The sequence below is a fragment of the Heterodontus francisci genome, unplaced genomic scaffold (assembly GCF_036365525.1).
Source record: "Heterodontus francisci isolate sHetFra1 unplaced genomic scaffold, sHetFra1.hap1 HAP1_SCAFFOLD_484, whole genome shotgun sequence".
In the NCBI taxonomy this organism is placed as follows: Eukaryota; Metazoa; Chordata; class Chondrichthyes; order Heterodontiformes; family Heterodontidae; genus Heterodontus; species Heterodontus francisci.
Window position 1 is genome coordinate 412,973 of NW_027141664.1, and position 21,319 is coordinate 434,291.

General features: G+C 40.3%; 1 protein-coding gene across 1 annotated transcript in view; it reads right to left on the minus strand.

Moving 5' to 3' along the window:
* LOC137364330 (dynein axonemal heavy chain 6-like) overlaps positions 1–21,319 on the minus strand; it is a 1,069,890-nt gene that overhangs the window by 340,005 nt on the left and 708,566 nt on the right. Inside the window, exon 21 of the mRNA XM_068027612.1 lies at positions 17,629–18,056. Within this exon, the coding sequence (XP_067883713.1) occupies positions 17,629–18,056 (428 nt within the window). The remainder of the gene's footprint in view (positions 1–17,628; positions 18,057–21,319) is intronic.

Here is a 21,319-nt window from a genome sequence, read left to right on the forward strand (position 1 = left end):
AAGGGGCAGGGTCTATTAGGATTCAGTATAATGGTAGTAAATGGGAAGGGGCTGGGTCTATTAGGATTCAATATAATGGTAGTAAATGGGAAGGGGCAGGGTCTATTAGGATTCAGTATAATGGTAGTAAATGGGAAGGGACAGGGTCTATTAGGATTCAGTATAATGGTAGTAAATGGGAAGGGGCAGGGTCTATTAGGATTCAGTATAATGGTAGTAAATGGGAAGGGACAGGGTCTATTAGGATTCAGTATAATGGTAGTAAATGGGAAGGGGCAGGGTCTATTAGGATTCAGTATAATGGTAGTAAATGGGAAGGGGCAGGGTCTATTAGGATTCAGTATAATGGTAGTAAATGGGAAGGGGCAGGGTCTATTAGGATTCAATATAATGGTAGTAAATGGGAAGGGGCAGGGTCTATTAGGATTCAGTATAATGGTAGTAAATGGGAAGGGACAGGGTCTATTAGGATTCAGTATAATGGTAGTAAATGGGAAGGGGCAGGGTCTATTAGGATTCAATATAATGGTAGTAAATGGGAAGGGGCAGGGTCTATTAGGATTCAACATAATGGTAGTAAATGGGAAGGAGCAGGGTCTATTAGGATTCAGTATAATGGTAGTAAATGGGAAGGGGCTGGGTCTATTAGGATTCAACATAATGGTAGTAAATGGGAAGGGGCAGGGTCTATTAGGTTTCAATATAATGCTAGTAAATGGGAAGGAGCAGGGTCTATTAGGATTCAGTATAATAGTAGTAAATGGGAAGGGGCTGGGTCTATTAGGATTCAATATAATGGTAGTAAATGGGAAGGGACAGGGTCTATTAGGATTCAATATAATGGTAGTAAATGGGAAGGGACAGGGTCTATTAAGATTCAATATAATGGTAGTAAATGGGAAGGGACAGGGTCTATTAGGATTCAATATAATGGTAGTAAATGGGAAGGGGCAGGGTCTATTACGATTCAATATAATGGTAGTAAATGGGAAGGGACAGGGTCTATTAAGATTCAATATAATGGTAGTAAATGGGAAGGGACAGGGTCTATTAGGATTCAATATAATGGTAGTAAATGGGAAGGGGCAGGGTCTATTAAGATTCAATACAATGGTAGTAAATGGGAAGGGACAGGGTCTATTAGGATTCAATATAATGGTAGTAAATGGGAAGGGACAGGGTCTATTAAGATTCAATATAATGGTAGTAAATGGGAAGGGACAGGGTCTATTAAGATTCAATATAATGGTAGTAAATGGGAAGGGGCAGGGTCTATTAGGATTCAATATAATGGTAGTAAATGGGAAGGGACAGGGTCTATTAGGATTCAATATAATGGTAGTAAATGGGAAGGGACAGGGTCTATTAAGATTCAATATAATGGTAGTAAATGGGAAGGGACAGGGTCTATTAAGATTCAATATAATGGTAGTAAATGGGAAGGGGCAGGGTCTATTAGAATTCAATATAATGGTAGTAAATGGGAAGGGGCAGGGTCTATTAGGATTCAATATAATGGTAGTAAATGGGAAGGGGCAGGGTCTATTAAGATTCAATATAATGGTAGTAAATGGGAAGGGACAGGGTCTATTAGGATTCAATATAATGGTAGTAAATGGGAAGGGACAGGTTCTATTAAGATTCAATATAATGGTAGTAAATGGGAAGGGGCTGGGTCTATTAGGATTCAATATAATGGTAGTAAATGGGAAGGGACAGGGTCTATTAAGATTCAATATAATGGTAGTAAATGGGAAGGGACAGGGTCTATTAAGATTCAATATAATGGTAGTAAATGGGAAGGGGCAGGGTCTATTAGGATTCAATATAATGGTAGTAAATGGGAAGGGGCAGGGTCTATTAGGATTCAATATAATGGTAGTAAATGGGAAGGGGCAGGGTCTATTAGGATTCAATATAATGGTAGTAAATGGGAAGGGGCAGGGTCTATTAGGATTCAATATAATGGTAGTAAATGGGAAGGGGCAGGGTCTATTAGGATTCAATATAATGGTAGTAAATGGGAAGGGACAGGGTCTATTAGGATTCAATATAATGGTAGTAAATGGGAAGGGACAGGGTCTATTAGGATTCAATATAATGGTAGTAAATGGGAAGGGACAGGGTCTATTAAGATTCAATATAATGGTCGTAAATGGGAAGGGACAGGGTCTATTAAGATTCAATATAATGGTAGTAAATGGGAAGGGACAGGGTCTATTAAGATTCAATATAATGGTAGTAAATGGGAAGGGACAGGGTCTATTAGGATTCAATATAATGGTAGTAAATGGGAAGGGACAGGGTCTATTAAGATTCAATATAATGGTAGTAAATGGGAAGGGACAGGGTCTATTAGGATTCAATATAATGGTAGTAAATGGGAAGGGACAGGGTCTATTAAGATTCAATATAATGGTAGTAAATGGGAAGGGGCAGGGTCTATTAGGATTCAATATAATGGTAGTAAATGGAAAGGGGCAGGGTCTATTAGGATTCAATATAATGGTAGTAAATGGGAAGGGGCAGGGTCTATTAGGATTCTATATAATGGTAGTAAATGGGAAGGGGCAGGGTCTATTAGGATTCAATATAATGGTAGTAAATGGGAAGGGGCAGGGTCTATTACGATTCAATATAATGGTAGTAAATGGGAAGGGACAGGGTCTATTAGGATTCAATATAATGGTAGTAAATGGGAAGGGACAGGGTCTATTAGGATTCAATATAATGGTAGTAAATGGGAAGGGGCAGGGTCTATTAGGATTCAATATAATGGTAGTAAATGGGAAGGGACAGGGTCTATTAGGATTGAATATAATGTTAGTAAATGGGAAGGGGCAGGGTCTATTAGGATTCAATATAATGGTAGTAAATGGGAAGGGACAGGGTCTATTAGGATTCAATATAATGGTAGTAAATGGGAAGGGGCAGGGTCTATTAGGATTCAATATAATGGTAGTAAATGGGAAGGGGCAGGGTCTATTAAGATTCAATATAATGGTAGTAAATGGGAAGGGACAGGGTCTATTAGGATTCAATATAATGGTAGTAAATGGGAAGGGGCAGGGTCTATTAGGATTCAATATAATGGTAGTAAATGGGAAGGGGCAGGGTCTATTAAGATTCAATATAATGGTAGTAAATGGGAAGGGACAGGGTCTATTAGGATTCAATATAATGGTAGTAAATGGGAAGGGGCAGGGTCTATTAAGATTCAATATAATGGTAGTAAATGGGAAGGGACAGGGTCTATTAGGATTGAATATAATGTTAGTAAATGGGAAGGGGCAGGGTCTATTAGGATTCAATATAATGGTAGTAAATGGGAAGGGACAGGGTCTATTAGGATTCAATATAATGGTAGTAAATGGGAAGGGGCAGGGTCTATTAGGATTCAATATAATGGTAGTAAATGGGAAGGGGCAGGGTCTATTAAGATTCAATATAATGGTAGAAAATGGGAAGGGACAGGGTCTATTAGGATTCAATATAATGGTAGTAAATGGGAAGTGGCAGGGTCCATTAGGATTCAATATAATGGTAGTAAATGGGAAGGGGCAGGGTCTATTAGGATTCAATATAATGGTAGTAAATGGGAAGGGACAGGGTCTATTAAGATTCAATATAATGGTAGTAAATGGGAAGGGACAGGGTCTATTAGGATTCAATATAATGGTAGTAAATGGGAAGGGGCAGGGTCCATTAGGATTCAATATAATGGTAGTAAATGGGAAGGGGCAGGTCTATTAAGATTCAATATAATGGTAGTAAATGGGAAGGGGCAGGGTCTATTAAGATTCAACATAATGGTAGTAAATGGGAAGGGGCAGGGTCTATTAGGATTCAATATAATGGTAGTAAATGGGAAGGGGCAGGGTCTATTAGGATTCAATATAATGGTAGTAAATGGGAAGGGGCAGGGTCTATTAAGATTCAATATAATGGTAGTAAATGGGAAGGGACAGGGTCCATTAGGATTCAATATAATGGTAGTAAATGGGAAGGGGCAGGTCTATTAAGATTCAATATAATGGTAGTAAATGGGAAGGGGCAGGGTCTATTAAGATTCAATATAATGGTAGTAAATGGGAAGGGGCAGGGTCTATTAGGATTCAATATAATGGTAGTAAATGGGAAGGGGCAGGGTCTATTAGGATTCAATATAATGGTAGTAAATGGGAAGGGGCAGGTCTATTAAGATTCAATATAATGGTAGTAAATGGGAAGGGGCAGGGTCTATTAAGATTCAATATAATGGTAGTAAATGGGAAGGGGCAGGGTCTATTAGGAGTCAATATAATGGTAGTAAATGGGAAGGGGCAGGGTCTATTAGGATTCAATATAATGGTAGTAAATGGGAAGGGACAGGGTCTATTAGGATACAATATAATGGTAGTAAATGGGAAGGGGAGGGTCTATTAGGATTCAATATAATGGTAGTAAATGGGAAGGGAGAGGGTCTATTAGGATTCAATATAATGGTAGTAAATGGGAAGGGGCAGGGTATTTTAGGATTCAATATAATGGTAGTAAATGGGAAGGGACAGGGTCTATTAGGATACAATATAATGGTAGTAAATGGGAAGGGGCAGGGTCTATTAGGATTCAATATAATGGTAGTAAATGGGAAGGGACAGGGTCTATTAGGATTCAATATAATGGTAGTAAATGGGAAGGGGCAGGGTCTATTAGGATTCAATATAATGGTAGTAAATGGGAAGGGGCAGGGTCTATTAGGATTCAATATAATGGTAGTAAATGGGAAGGGGCAGGGTCTATTAGGATTCAATATAATGGTAGTAAATGGGAAGGGGCAGGGTCTATTAAGATTCAATATAATGGTAGTAAATGGGAAGGGACAGGGTCTATTAGGATTCAATATAATGGTAGTAAATGGGAAGGGACAGGGTCTATTAGGATTCAATATAATGGTAGTAAATGGGAAGTGGCAGGGTCCATTAGGATTCAATATAATGGTAGTAAATGGGAAGGGGCAGGGTCTATTAAGATTCAATATAATGGTAGTAAATGGGAAGGGACAGGGTCTATTAGGATTCAATACAATGGTAGTAAATGGGAAGGGACAGGGTCTATTAGGATTCAATATAATGGTAGTAAATGGGAAGGGACAGGGTCTATTAGGATTCAATATAATGGTAGTAAATGGGAAGGGGCAGGGTCTATTAGGATTCAATATAATGGTAGTAAATGGGAAGGGGCAGGGTCTATTAGGATTCAATATAATGGTAGTAAATGGGAAGGGACAGGGTCTATTAGGATTCAATATAATGGTAGTAAATGGGAAGGGGCAGGGTCTATTAGGATTCAATATAATGGTAGTAAATGGGAAGGGGCAGTGTCTATTAGGATTCAATATAATGGTAGTAAATGGGAAGGGGCAGGGTCTATTAGGATTCAATATAATGGTAGTAAATGGGAAGGGACAGGGTCTATTAGGATTCAATATAATGGTAGTAAATGGGAAGGGGCAGGGTCTATTAGGATTCAATATAATGGTAGTAAATGGGAAGGGGCAGGGTCTATTAGGATTCAATATAATGGTAGTAAATGGGAAGGGGCAGGGTCTATTAGGATTCAATATAATGGTAGTAAATGGGAAGGGGCAGGGTCTATTAGGATTCAATATAATGGTAGTAAATGGGAAGGGGAAGGGTCTATTAAGATTCAAAATAATGGTAGTAAATGGGAAGGGGCAGGGTCTATTAAGATTCAATATAATGGTAGTAAATGGGAAGGGGCAGGGTCTATTAAGATTCAATATAATGGTAGTAAATGGGAAGGGGCAGGGTCTACTAAGATTCAATATAATGGTAGTAAATGGGAAGGGGCAGGGTCTACTAAGATTCAATATAATGGTAGTAAATGGGAAGGGGCAGGGTCTATTAAGATTCAATATAATGGTAGTAAATGGGAAGGGGCAGGGTCTACTAAGATTCAATATAATGGTAGTAAATGGGAAGGGACAGGGTCTATTAGGATTCAATATAATGGCAGTAAATGGGAAGGGGCAGGGTCTATTAGGATTCAATATAATGGTAGTAAATGGGAAGGGGCAGGGTCTATTAAGATTCAATATAATGGTAGTAAATGGGAAGGGGCAGGGTCTACTAAGATGCAATATAATGGTAGTAAATGGGAAGGGACAGGGTCTATTAGGATTCAATATAATGGTAGTAAATGGGAAGGGGCAGGGTCTATTAGGATTCAATATAATGGTAGTAAATGGGAAGGGACAGGGTCTATTAGGATTCAATATAATGGTAGTAAATGGGAAGGGGCAGGGTCTACTAAGATTCAATATAATGGTAGTAAATGGGAAGGGGCAGGGTCTATTAGGATTCATTATAATGGTAGTAAATGGGAAGGGGCAGGGTCGACTAAGATTCAATATAATGGTAGTAAATGGGAAGGGGCAGGGTCTATTAAGATTCAATATAATGGTAGTAAATGGGAAGGGGCAGGGTCTACTAAGATTCAATATAATGGTAGTAAATGGGAAGGGGCAGGGTCTATTAGGATTCATTATAATGGTAGTAAATGGGAAGGGGCAGGGTCTATTAGGATTCAATATAATGGTAGTAAATGGGAAGGGGCAGGGTCTATTAAGATTCAATATAATGGTAGTAAATGGGAAGGGGCAGGGTCTACTAAGATTCAAAATAATGGTAGTAAATGGGAAGGGGCAGGGTCTATTAGGATTCAATATAATGGTAGTAAATGGGAAGGGACAGGGTCTATTAGGATTCAATATAATGGTAGTAAATGGGAAGGGACAGGGTCTATTAGGATTCAATATAATGGTAGTAAATGGGAAGGGACAGGGTCTATTAAGATTCAATATAATGGTAGTAAATGGGAAGGGGAAGGGTCTATTAGGATTCAATATAATGGTAGTAAATGGGAAGGGGCAGGGTCTATTAGGATTCAATATAATGGCAGTAAATGGGAAGGGGCAGGGTCTATTAAGATTCAATATAATGGTAGTAAATGGGAAGGGGCAGGGTCTATTAGGATTCATTATAATGGTAGTAAATGGGAAGGGGCAGGGTCTATTAGGATTCAATATAATGGTAGTAAATGGGAAGGGGCAGGGTCTATTAAGATTCAATATAATGGTAGTAAATGGGAAGGGGCAGGGTCTATTAGGATTCAATATAATGGTAGTAAATGGGAAGGGGCAGGGTCTATTAGGATTCAATATAATGGTAGTAAATGGGAAGGGGCAGGGTCTATTAAGATTCAATATAATGGTAGTAAATGGGAAGGGGCAGGGTCTATTAGGATTCAATATAATGGTAGTAAATGGGAAGGGGCAGGGTCTATTAGGATTCAATATAATGGCAGTAAATGGGAAGGGGCAGGGTCTACTAAGATTCAATATAATGGTAGTAAATGGGAAGGGGCAGGGTCTATTAGGATTCATTATAATGGTAGTAAATGGGAAGGGGCAGGGTCTATTAGGATTCAATATAATGGTAGTAAATGGGAAGGGGCAGGGTCTATTAAGATTCAATATAATGGTAGTAAATGGGAAGGGGCAGGGTCTACTAAGATTCAAAATAATGGTAGTAAATGGGAAGGGGCAGGGTCTATTAGGATTCAATATAATGGTAGTAAATGGGAAGGGACAGGGTCTATTAGGATTCAATATAATGGTAGTAAATGGGAAGGGACAGGGTCTATTAGGATTCAATATAATGGTAGTAAATGGGAAGGGGCAGGGTCTATTAGGATTCAATATAATGGTAGTAAATGGGAAGGGGCAGGGTCTATTAGGATTCAATATAATGGCAGTAAATGGGAAGGGACAGGGTCTATTAGGATTCAATATAATGGTAGTAAATGGGAAGGGACAGGGTCTATTAAGATTCAATATAATGGTAGTAAATGGGAAGGGGCAGGGTCTATTAGGATTCAATATAATGGTAGTAAATGGGAAGGGACAGGGTCTATTAAGATTCAATATAATGGTAGTAAATGGGAAGGGGCAGGGTCTATTAGGATTCAATATAATGGTAGTAAATGGGAAGGGACAGGGTCTATTAAGATTCAATATAATGGTAGTAAATGGGAAGGGGCAGGGTCTATTAGGATTCAATATAATGGTAGTAAATGGGAAGGGGCAGGGTCCATTAGGATTCAATATAATGGTAGTAAATGGGAAGGGGCAGGGTCTATTAGGATTCAATATAATGGTAGTAAATGGGAAGGGACAGGGTCTATTAGGATTCAATATAATGGTAGTAAATGGGAAGGGGCAGGGTCCATTAGGATTCAATATAATGGTAGTAAATGGGAAGGGGCAGGGTCTATTAGGATTCAATATAATGGTAGTAAATGGGAAGGGACAGGGTCTATTAAGATTCAATATAATGGTAGTAAATGGGAAGGGGCTGGGTCTATTAGGATTTAATATAATGGTAGTAAATGGGAAGGGACAGGGTCTATTAAGATTCAATATAATGGTAGTAAATGGGAAGGGACAGGGTCCATCAGGATTCAATATAATGGTAGTAAATGGGAAGGGGCAGGGTCTATTAGGATTCAATATAATGGGAGTAAATGGGAAGGGACAGGGTCTATTAGGATTCAGTATAATGGTAGTAAATGGGAAGGGACAGGGTCTATTAGGATTCAATATAATGGTAGTAAATGGGAAGGGGCAGGGTCTATTAGGATTCAATATAATGGTAGTAAATGGGAAGGGGCAGGGTCTATTAGGATTCAATATAATGGTAGTAAATGGGAAGGGGCTGGGTCTATTAGGATTCAATATAATGGTAGTAAATGGGAAGGGACAGGGTCTATTAAGATTCAATATAATGGCAGTAAATGGGAAGGGGAAGGGTCTATTAAGATTCAATATAATGGTAGTAAATGGGAAGGGGCTGGGTCTATTAGGATTCAATATAATGGTAGTAAATGGGAAGGGACAGGGTCTATTAAGATTCAATATAATGGCAGTAAATGGGAAGGGGCAGGGTCTATTAGGATTCAATATAATGGTAGTAAATGGGAAGGGGCAGGGTCTATTAGGATTCAATATAATGGTAGTAAATGGGAAGGGGCAGGGTCTATTAGGATTCAATATAATGGTAGTAAATGGGAAGGGGCAGGGTCTATTAGGATTCAATATAATGGTAGTAAATGGGAAGGGGCAGGGTCTATTAGGATTCAATATAATGGTAGTAAATGGGAAGGGGCAGGGTCTATTAGGATTCAATATAATGGTAGTAAATGGGAAGGGGCAGGGTCTATTAGGATTCATTATAATGGTAGTAAATGGGAAGGGGCAGGGTCTATTAAGATTCAATATAATGGTAGTAAATGGGAAGGGACAGGGTCTATTAGGATTCAATATAATGGTAGTAAATGGGAAGGGGCAGGGTCTATTACGATTCAATATAATGGTAGTAAATGGGAAGGGGCAGTGTCTATTAGGATTCAATATAATGGTAGTAAATGGGAAGGGGCAGGGTCTATTAAGATTCAATATAATGGTAGCAAATGGGAAGGGGCAGGGTCTATTAGGATTCAATATAATGGTAGTAAATGGGAAGGGGCAGGGTCTATTAGGATTCAATATAATGGTAGTAAATGGGAAGGGACAGGGTCTATTAGGATTCAATATAATGGTAGTAAATGGGAAGGGACAGGGTCTATTAAGATTCAATATAATGGTAGTAAATGGGAAGGGGCAGGGTCTATTAGGATTCAATATAATGGTAGTAAATGGGAAGGGACAGGGTCTATTAGGATTCAATATAATGGTAGTAAATGGGAAGGGACAGGGTCTATTAGGATTCAATATAATGGTAGTAAATGGGAAGGGGCAGGGTCTATTAGGATTCAATATAATGGTAGTAAATGGGAAGGGGCAGGGTCTATTAGGATTCAATATAATGGTAGTAAATGGGAAGGGGCAGGGTCTATTAGGATTCAATATAATGGTAGTAAATGGGAAGGGGCAGGGTCTATTAGGATTCAATATAATGGTAGTAAATGGGAAGGGGCAGGGTCTATTAGGATTCAATATAATGGTAGTAAATGGGAAGGGGCAGGGTCTATTAGGATTCAATATAATGGTAGTAAATGGGAAGGGGCAGGGTCTATTAGGATTCAATATAATGGTAGTAAATGGGAAGGGGCAGGGTCTATTAGGATTCAATATAATGGTAGTAAATGGGAAGGGACAGGGTCTATTAGGATTCAATATAATGGTAGTAAATGGGAAGGGAGAGGGTCTATTAAGATTCAATATAATGGTAGTAAATGGGAAGGGAGAGGGTCTATTAAGATTCAATATAATGGTAGTAAATGGGAAGGGAGAGGGTCTATTAAGATTCAATATAATGGTAGTAAATGGGAAGGGAGAGGGTCTATTAAGATTCAATATAATGGTAGTAAATGGGAAGGGACAGGGTCTATTAGGATTCAATATAATGGTAGTAAATGGGAAGGGGCAGGGTCTATTAGGATTCAATATAATGGTAGTAAATGGGAAGGGACAGGGTCTATTAGGATTCAATATAATGGTAGTAAATGGGAAGGGAGAGGGTCTATTAAGATTCAATATAATGGTAGTAAATGGGAAGGGACAGGGTCTATTAGGATTCAATATAATGGTAGTAAATGGGAAGGGACAGGGTCCATCAGGATTCAATATAATGGTAGTAAATGGGAAGGGACAGGGTCTATTAGGATTCAATATAATGGTAGTAAATGGGAAGGGGCAGGGTCTATTAGGATTCAATATAATGGTAGTAAATGGGAAGGGGCAGGGTCTATTAGGATTCAATATAATGGTAGTAAATGGGAAGGGGCAGGGTCTATTAGGATTCAATATAATGGTAGTAAATGGGAAGGGGCAGGGTCTATTAGGATTCAATATAATGGTAGTAAATGGGAAGGGGCAGGGTCTATTAGGATTCAATATAATGGTAGTAAATGGGAAGGGACAGGGTCTATTAGGATTCAATATAATGGTAGTAAATGGGAAGGGACAGGGTCTATTAGGATTCAATATAATGGTAGTAAATGGGAAGGGGCAGGGTCTATTAGGATTCAATATAATGGTAGTAAATGGGAAGGGGCAGGGTCTATTAGGATTCAATATAATGGTAGTAAATGGGAAGGGGCAGGGTCTATTAGGATTCAATATAATGGTAGTAAATGGGAAGGGGCAGGGTCTATTAGGATTCAATATAATGGTAGTAAATGGGAAGGGGCAGGGTCTATTAGGATTCAATATAATGGTAGTAAATGGGAAGGGACAGGGTCTATTAGGATTCAATATAATGGTAGTAAATGGGAAGGGACAGGGTCTATTAAGCTTCAATATAATGGTAGTAAATGGGAAGGGGCAGGGTCTATTAGGATTCAATATAATGGTAGTAAATGGGAAGGGGCAGGGTCTATTAGGATTCAATATAATGGTAGTAAATGGGAAGGGGCAGGGTCTATTAGGATTCACTATAATGGTAGTAAATGGGAAGGGACAGGGTCTATTAGGATTCAATATAATGGTAGTAAATGGGAAGGGGCAGGGTCTATTAGCATTCATTATAATGGTAGTAAATGGGAAGGGACAGGGTCTATTAGGATTCAATATAATGGTAGTAAATGGGAAGGGGCAGGGTCTATTAGGATTCAATATAATGGTAGTAAATGGGAAGGGGCAGGGTCTATTAGCATTCATTATAATGGTAGTAAATGGGAAGGGGCAGGGTCTATTAGGATTCAATATAATGGTAGTAAATGGGAAGGGGCAGGGTCTATTAGGATTGAATATAATGGTAGTAAATGGGAAGGGGCAGGGTCTATTAGCATTCATTATAATGGTAGTAAATGGGAAGGGGCAGGGTCTATTAGGATTCAATATAATGGTAGTAAATGGGAAGGGGCAGGGTCTATTAGGATTGAATATAATGGTAGTAAATGGGAAGGGACAGGGTCTATTAAGATTCAATATAATGGTAGTAAATGGGAAGGGGCAGGGTCTATTAGGATTCAATATAATGGTAGTAAATGGGAAGGGGCAGGGTCTATTAGGATTCAATATAATGGTAGTAAATGGGAAGGGGCAGGGTCTATTAGGATTGAATATAATGGTAGTAAATGGGAAGGGACAGGGTCTATTAAGATTCAATATAATGGTAGTAAATGGGAAGGGGCAGGGTCTATTAGGATTCAATATAATGGTAGTAAATGGGAAGGGGCAGGGTCTATTAGGATTCAATATAATGGTAGTAAATGGGAAGGGGCAGGGTCTATTAGCATTCATTATAATGGTAGTAAATGGGAAGGGGCAGGGTCTATTAGGATTCAATATAATGGTAGTAAATGGGAAGGGGCAGGGTCTATTAGGATTGAATATAATGGTAGTAAATGGGAAGGGGCAGGGTCTATTAGCATTCATTATAATGGTAGTAAATGGGAAGGGGCAGGGTCTATTAGGATTCAATATAATGGTAGTAAATGGGAAGGGGCAGGGTCTATTAGGATTGAATATAATGGTAGTAAATGGGAAGGGACAGGGTCTATTAAGATTCAATATAATGGCAGTAAATGGGAAGGGGCAGGGTCTATTAGGATTCAATATAATGGTAGTAAATGGGAAGGGGCAGGGTCTATTAGGATTCAATATAATGGTAGTAAATGGGAAGGGGCAGGGTCTATTAGGATTCAATATAATGGTAGTAAATGGGAAGGGGCAGGGTCTATTAGGATTCAATATAATGGTAGTAAATGGGAAGGGGCAGGGTCTATTAGGATTCAATATAATGGTAGTAAATGGGAAGGGGCAGGGTCTATTAGGATTCAATATAATGGTAGTAAATGGGAAGGGGCAGGGTCTACTAAGATTCAATATAGTGGTAGTAAATGGGAAGGGGCAGGGTCTATTAGGATTCAATATAATGGTAGTAAATGGGAAGGGGCAGGGTCTATTAGGATTCAATATAATGGTAGTAAATGGGAAGAGGCAGGGTCTATTAAGATTCAATATAATGGTAGTAAATGGGAAGGGGCAGGGTCTATTAGGATTCAATATAATGGTAGTAAATGGGAAGGGGCAGGGTCTATTAGGATTCAATATAATGGTAGTAAATGGGAAGGGGCAGGGTCTATTAGGATTCAATATAATGGTAGTAAATGGGAAGGGGCAGGGTCTATTAGGATTCAATATAATGGTAGTAAATGGGAAGGGACAGGGTCTATTAGGATTCAATATAATGGTAGTAAATGGGAAGGGGCAGGGTCTATTAAGATTCAATATAATGGCAGTAAATGGGAAGGGGCAGGGTCTATTAGGATTCAATATAATGGTAGTAAATGGGAAGGGGCAGGGTCTATTAGGATTGAATATAATGGTAGTAAATGGGAAGGGACAGGGTCTATTAAGATTCAATATAATGGCAGTAAATGGGAAGGGGCAGGGTCTATTAGGATTCAATATAATGGTAGTAAATGGGAAGGGGCAGGGTCTATTAGGATTCAATATAATGGTAGTAAATGGGAAGGGGCAGGGTCTATTAGGATTCAATATAATGGTAGTAAATGGGAAGGGGCAGGGTCTATTAGGATTCAATATAATGGTAGTAAATGGGAAGGGGCAGGGTCTATTAGGATTCAATATAATGGTAGTAAATGGGAAGGGGCAGGGTCTATTAGGATTCAATATAATGGTAGTAAATGGGAAGGGGCAGGGTCTATTAGGATTCAATATAATGGTAGTAAATGGGAAGGGGCAGGGTCTATTAGGATTCAATATAATGGTAGTAAATGGGAAGGGGCAGGGTCTACTAAGATTCAATATAGTGGTAGTAAATGGGAAGGGGCAGGGTCTATTAGGATTCAATATAATGGTAGTAAATGGGAAGGGGCAGGGTCTATTAGGATTCAATATAATGGTAGTAAATGGGAAGAGGCAGGGTCTATTAAGATTCAATATAATGGTAGTAAATGGGAAGGGGCAGGGTCTATTAGGATTCAATATAATGGTAGTAAATGGGAAGGGGCAGGGTCTATTAGGATTCAATATAATGGTAGTAAATGGGAAGGGGCAGGGTCTATTAGGATTCAATATAATGGTAGTAAATGGGAAGGGGCAGGGTCTATTAGGATTCAATATAATGGTAGTAAATGGGAAGGGGCAGGGTCTATTAGGATTCAATATAATGGTAGTAAATGGGAAGGGACAGGGTCTATTAGGATTCAATATAATGGTAGTAAATGGGAAGGGACAGGGTCTATTAGGATTCAATATAATGGTAGTAAATGGGAAGGGACAGGGTCTATTAGGATTCAATATAATGTTAGTAAATGGGAAGGGACAGGGTCTATTAGGATTCAATATAATGGTAGTAAATGGGAAGGGGCAGGGTCTATTAGGATTCAATATAATGGTAGTAAATGGGAAGGGACAGGGTCTATTAGGTTTCAATATAATGGTAGTAAATGGGAAGGGGCAGGGTCTATTAGGATTCAATATAATGGTAGTAAATGGGAAGGGACAGGGTCTATTAGGATGCAATATAATGGTAGTAAATGGGAAGGGGCAGGGTCCATTAGGATTCAATATAATGGTAGTAAATGGGAAGGGACAGGGTCTATTAGGTTTCAATATAATGGTAGTAAATGGGATGGGGAAGGGTCTATTAGGATTCAATATAATGGTAGTAAATGGGAAGGGGCAGGGTCTATTAGGATTCAATATAATGTTAGTAAATGGGAAGGGGCAGGGTCTATTAAGATTCAATATAATGGTAGTAAATGGGAAGGGGCAGGGTCTATTAGGATTCAATATAATGGTAGTAAATGGGAAGGGGCAGGGTCTATTAGGATTCAATATAATGGTAGTAAATGGGAAGGGACAGGGTCTATTAGGTTTCAATATAATGGTAGTAAATGGGAAGGGACAGGGTCTATTAGGATTCAATATAATGTTAGTAAATGGGAAGGGGCAGGGTCTATTAGGATTCAATATAATGGTAGTAAATGGGAAGGGACAGGGTCTATTAGGATTGAATATAATGGTAGTAAATGGGAAGGGACAGGGTCTATTAGGATTCAATATAATGGTAGTAAATGGGAAGGGGCAGGGTCTATTCGGATTCAATATAATGGTAGTAAATGGGAAGGGACAGGGTCTATTAGGTTTCAATATAATGGTAGTAAATGGGATGGGGAAGGGTCTATTAGGATTCAATATAATGGTAGTAAATGGGAAGGGGCAGGGTCCATTAGGATTCAATATAATGGTAGTAAATGGGAAGGGACAGGGTCTATTAGGTTTCAATATAATGGTAGTAAATGGGATGGGGAAGGGTCTATTAGGATTCAATATAATGGTAGTAAATGGGAAGGGACAGGGTCTATTAGGTTTCAATATAATGGTAGTAAATGGGATGGGGAAGGGTCTATTAGGATTCAATATAATGGTAGTAAATGGGAAGGGACAGGGTCTATTAGGATTCAATATAATGGTAGTAAATGGGAAGGGACAGGGTCTATTAGGATTCAATATAATGGTAGTAAATGGGAAGGGACAGGGTCTATTAGGATTCAATATAATGGTAGTAAATGGGAAGGGGCAGGGTCTATTAGGATTCAATATAATGGTAGTAAATGGGAAGGGGAAGGGTCTATTAAGATTCTATATAATGGTAGTAAATGGGAAGGGACAGGGTCTATTAGGATTCAATATAATGGTAGTAAATGGGAAGGGACAGGGTCTATTAGGATTCAATATAATGGTAGTAAATGGGAAGGGGCAGGGTCTATTAGGATTCAATATAATGGTAGTAAATGGGAAGGGGCAGGGTCTATTAGGATTCAATATAATGGTAGTAAATGGGAAGGGGCAGGGTCTATTAGGATTCAATATAATGGTAGTAAATGGGAAGGGACAGGGTCTATTAGGATTCAATATAATGGTAGTAAATGGGAAGGGGCAGGGTCTATTAGGATTGAATATAATGGTAGTAAATGGGAAGGGGCAGGGTCTATTAGGATTCAATATAATGGTAGTAAATGGGAAGGGACAGGGTCTATTAGGATTCAATATAATGGTAGTAAATGGGAAGGGGCAGGGTCTATTAGGATTCAATATAATGGTAGTAAATGGGAAGGGGCAGGGTCTATTAGGATTGAATATAATGGTAGTAAATGGGAAGGGGCAGGGTCTATTAGGATTGAATATAATGTTAGTAAATGGGAAGGGGCAGGGTCTATTAGGATTCAATATAATGGTAGTAAATGGGAAGGGGCAGGGTCTATTAGGATTCAATATAATGGTAGTAAATGGGAAGGGGCAGGGTCTATTAGGATTCAATATAATGGTAGTAAATGGGAAGGGGCAGGGTCTATTAAGATTCAATATAATGGTAGTAAATGGGAAGGGACAGGCTCTATTAGGATTCAATATAATGGTAGTAAATGGGAAGGGGCAGGGTCTATTAAGATTCAATATAATGGTAGTAAATGGGAAGGGACAGGCTCTATTAGGATTCAATATAATGGTAGTAAATGGGAAGGGGCAGGGTCTATTAGGTTTCAATATAATGGTAGTAAATGGGAAGGGACAGGGTCTATTAGGATTTAATATAATGGTAGTAAATGGGAAGGGACAGGGTCTATTAGGATTGAATATAATGGTAGTAAATGGGAAGGGGCAGGGTCTATTAGGATTGAATATAATGGTAATAAATGGGAAGGGACAGGGTCTATTAGGATTCAATATAATGGTAGTAAATGGGAAGGGACAGGGTCTATTAGGATTGAATATAATGGTAGTAAATGGGAAGGGACAGGGTCTATTAGGATTCAATATAATGGTAGTAAATGGGAAGGGGCAGGGTCTATTAGGATTTAATATAATGGTAGTAAATGGGAAGGGGCAGGGTCTATTAGGATTCAATATAATGGTAGTAAATGGGAAGAGGCAGGGTCTATTAGGATTCAATATAATGGTAGTAAATGGGAAGAGGCAGGGTCTATTAAGATTCAATATAATGGTAGTAAATGGGAAGTGTGGCTTTCCTTATAATAAAGTTGAATAAGTCTTGTTTTTGTCCATTGAGATTCAATACAATGGAAGTGAATGTAGACGGGATTTGGTACATTGGAATTTTATGCAACGGGAACGGAACTGGATTTTAGAAATTTTTTCATGGGATGTGGGCGTCAGGATTTGTTGCCAATCCCTAATTGCCCTTGAGAACTGAGTGGTTTGCTCGGGCATTTCAGAGGGCAGTTCAGAGTCGACCACATTGCTGTGGGTCTGGAGTCATATGTAGGCCAGACCAGGTAAGGACAGCAGATTTCTTTCCCTGAAGGACATTAGTGAACCAGATGGGTTTTTTACAGCAATTGATAGTTTGAGTAATGGTGCCATAATACTATCTTTCAATTGCAGATTTTTAATCATGAATTTAATTAAATTTAAGTTCCACCAGTTGCCGTGGTGGGATTTGACCCCAGCTTCCCAGGGTATTAGGCTGGGCCTCTGTATTACTAGTTCAGTGACATTACCACTACACCACCATCGGCCCCACATCAGCAATATTCTTTGACGACCTGTTGCTCTTCCTTGCTTTGACGTACCTTGTAAGTATTCTCAGTAATTGTGTTCATCATGTTCTGTAAGTAAGATTTGAAGCCAATGTGCATCCTTGCAGTGTTAGCTGATAAATTTTTGAATTCACTGACTGTCTGCTGTAAATTAGGGGCAGGTTGTTTGAAGCCGGACAATGGTCTCCTTGTGTGTGGCTTGTGCAAATCACTCACAGACTCAGTGAAAATCTTCATGAACCATTGCAGAGAAAACTGATACATGCAGTTCAGTTTTGCCAACTCATCCATCACAAAGTACAAGACCGAACCACGTGTTGCCATGGACAGGTACTTTTTGCGAGCCTCCATGATTTTCTTCTCGTTTTCCTCCGAGGCTTTAACGCGCAGCTCAATCTCTTTGGACGTGTCTTTTGACTGTTGAAGGGTATCAATGAGGTCCTGGTCATCTAAGACATGCCCTAAGGATAAGAATAAGTCATGATGAAAATAATTTGCACTGTAAGACTGGTGACCTTCCTAACTCTCTAACATTGAGAGCCTAGACAGCCCTACTAAACTGTGAGAATTCTGCGCTTCTCTAATTGCAGCTTCCTGTACATCCCAGATTCTAATTGTTCCATCGTTGAAGGCCGTGAGTTCAGCTGTCTAGGCCTTATCTGGGGAATTCCTTCCCTAAATCTCTACCTCTCATTTGATACCCTTTAAAACCTAACACTACCTGTCCTAATATCACATAAAATGGCCACGTGTCAAATTTTGTTTGAGAATGCCCTTCTGAAGTGTCCTGAGAGATGTTTTTAACTATTTTAAAGGTGTTATCTGAATTCCAGTTGTTGCTGAAATCAAGCCAGCTGAGTGCTGTGGAGCCTGGAAATATGCTGATAAACTACAAGCCAATCACACTCTACGGGCTTCTTATCCCTCCAAAATTGGCATCATTCTTCAAATTTTGAAATTCTACTCAGTATTCCAAGATCCAAGTCATTTATATATAACAAAAAGAAGCAGCAGTGCCAGCACTGACCCTTGGGGAACACCACTGTCTACCATCCTCCAGTCGGAAAAACAGCCATTTCCCACAACTCACTGTTTTCTGTCTCAAGCCAATTTCTTATCCATTTGGAAACTGAACCCACCACCCGCGCACCCCCCCACCACCCCCCCAACCCCATTCCATGAGCCTCAATTTTGTTAACCAGCCTTATATGTGGTACTTTATCAAACGCTTCCCTAAAATCCATATAAACAACATCCACCACATTCCATTCATCAGCTTTCTCCGTTAATTCATCAAAAATGTAATTCGATTAGTCAAGCAAATCCTTTTACAAATCTGTGCTGGCTCTCCTTAATTAACTCAAACCTCTCGAAGTGTTGATTTTTTTTCCCTGATTGTTTCTAAAACTTTACCCACCATTTATGTTAAACTAACTGGCCTGTAGCTGCTAGGACTGTCCTTATACCCTTTCTTGAATCAAGGTGTTACATTTGCCACACTCCAATCCTCCGGCTCCTCTCCTGTATCCAGGGAAGATTGGACGATTATCAAATCCTTCCACTATCTCCATCCTCACTTCCTTTTGCAACCTGGGATACAAGCCATCTGGGCTTGGTGACTTATCTACCCTAAGCACAGTCAGCCTTCCCAGTACCTCCCCGCTCTTAATTTTTACTCCATCCATTGCCTCTACTCTCTCCGCTTCTACTGATATTTTGTCAGATTCCTCTTCCTTAGTAAACACCGATACAAAGTACTCATCAAGTATTCTAGCCTTGCCCTCTGCCTCTAATTATATATTACCCTCTTTGTCCTGAATAGGCCCCACTTCACCACTTACTACCCATAGAATCATAGAAAAATTACAGCACAGGAGGAGGCCATTATTATTTTACCCCACTCAATCTTATCCAGATAATTGTGTATCCACTTACTATTTACATGGAAGTGGAACATTTTTGGGTTATATTGTGAATAAAACTTGTGCCAAAGTTGGGAGAGCTGTCTCACAGACTAGTCAAGCAACAGCCTGACATAGTCATACTCACGGAATCATAACTTACAGACAATGTCCCAGACACTGCAATCACCATCCCCAGGTATGTCCTGTCCCACCGGCAGGACAGACCCATCAGAGGTGGTGGCACAGTGGTGTACAGTAGGGAGGGAGTTGCCCTGGGAGTCCTCAACATCGACTCCAGACCCCATGAAGTCTCATGGCATCAGGTCAAACATGGGCAAGGTAACCTCCTACTGATTACCACCCACTGCCCTCCCTCAGCTGATGACTCAGTACTCCTCCATGTTGAACACCACTTGGAGGAAGCACTGAGGGTGGCAAGGGCACAAAATGTACTCTGGGTGGGGGACTTCAATGTCCATCACCAAGAGTGGCTCGGTAGCACCACTACTGACCGAACTGGCCGAGTCCTAAAGGACATGGCTGCTAGACTAGGTCTGCGGCAGGTGGTGGGGGAACCAACATGAGGGAAAAACATACTTGACCTCGTCCTCACCAATCTGCCTGCCGCAGATGCATCTGTCCATGAAAGTATTGGTAGGAGTGACCAACGTACAGTACTTGTGGAGACAAAGTCCCGCCTTCACATTGAGGATACCGTCCATCGTATTGTGTGGCACTATCACCGTGCTAAATGGGATAGATTTCGAACAGATCTAGCAATACAAAACTGGGCATCCATGAGCCGCTGTGGGCCATCAGCACCAGCAGAATTGTACTCAACCACAATCTGTAACCTCATGGCCCGGCATATCCCCCACTCTACCATTACCATCAAACCAGGAGACCAACCCTGGTTCAATGAAGAGTGCAGGAGGGCATGCCAGGAGCAGCACCAGGCATACCTCAAAATGAGGTGTCAACCTGGTGAAGCTACAACACAGGACTACTTGCCTGCCAAACTGCGTAAGCAGCATGTGATAGACAGAGCTAAGCGATCCCATAACCAAAGGATCTGATCTAAGCTCTGCAGTCCTGCCACATCCAGCCGTGAATGGTGGTGGACAATTAAACAACTAACTGGAGGAGGTGGCTCCAAATATCCCCATCCTCAATGATGGGGGAGCCCAGCACATCAGTGCGAAAGATAAGGCTGAAGCATTTGCAACAATCTTCAGCCAGAAGTGCCGAGTTGATGATCCATCTCGGCCTCCTCCTGAAGTCCCCACCATCACAGATGCCAGACTTCAGCCAATTCGATTCACTCTGCTTGATATCAAGAAACTACTGAAGGCACTGGATACTGCAAAAGCTATGGGCCCTGACAATATTCCGGCAATAGTCCTGAAGACCTGTGCTCCAGAACTTGCCGCGCCCCGAGCCAAGCTGTTCCAGTACAGCTACAACACTGGCATCTACCCTGCGATGTGGAAGATTTCCCAGGTATGTCCTGTACACAAAAAGCAGGACAAATCCAACCCGGCCAATTACCGCCCCATCAGCCTACTCTCAATCATGAGTAAAGTGATGGAAGGTGTCATCAACAGTGCCATCAAGCAGCACTTGCTTAGCAATAACCGGCTCAGTCACGCTCAGTTTGGGTTCCGCCAGGGCCACTCAGTGCCTGACCTCATTGCAGCCTTGGTTCAAACATGGACAAAAGAGCTGAACTCAAGAGGTGAGGTGAGAGTAACTGCCCTTGACATCAAGACAGCATTTGACCGAGTATGGCATCAAGGAGCCCGAGCAAAACTGAGGGCAAT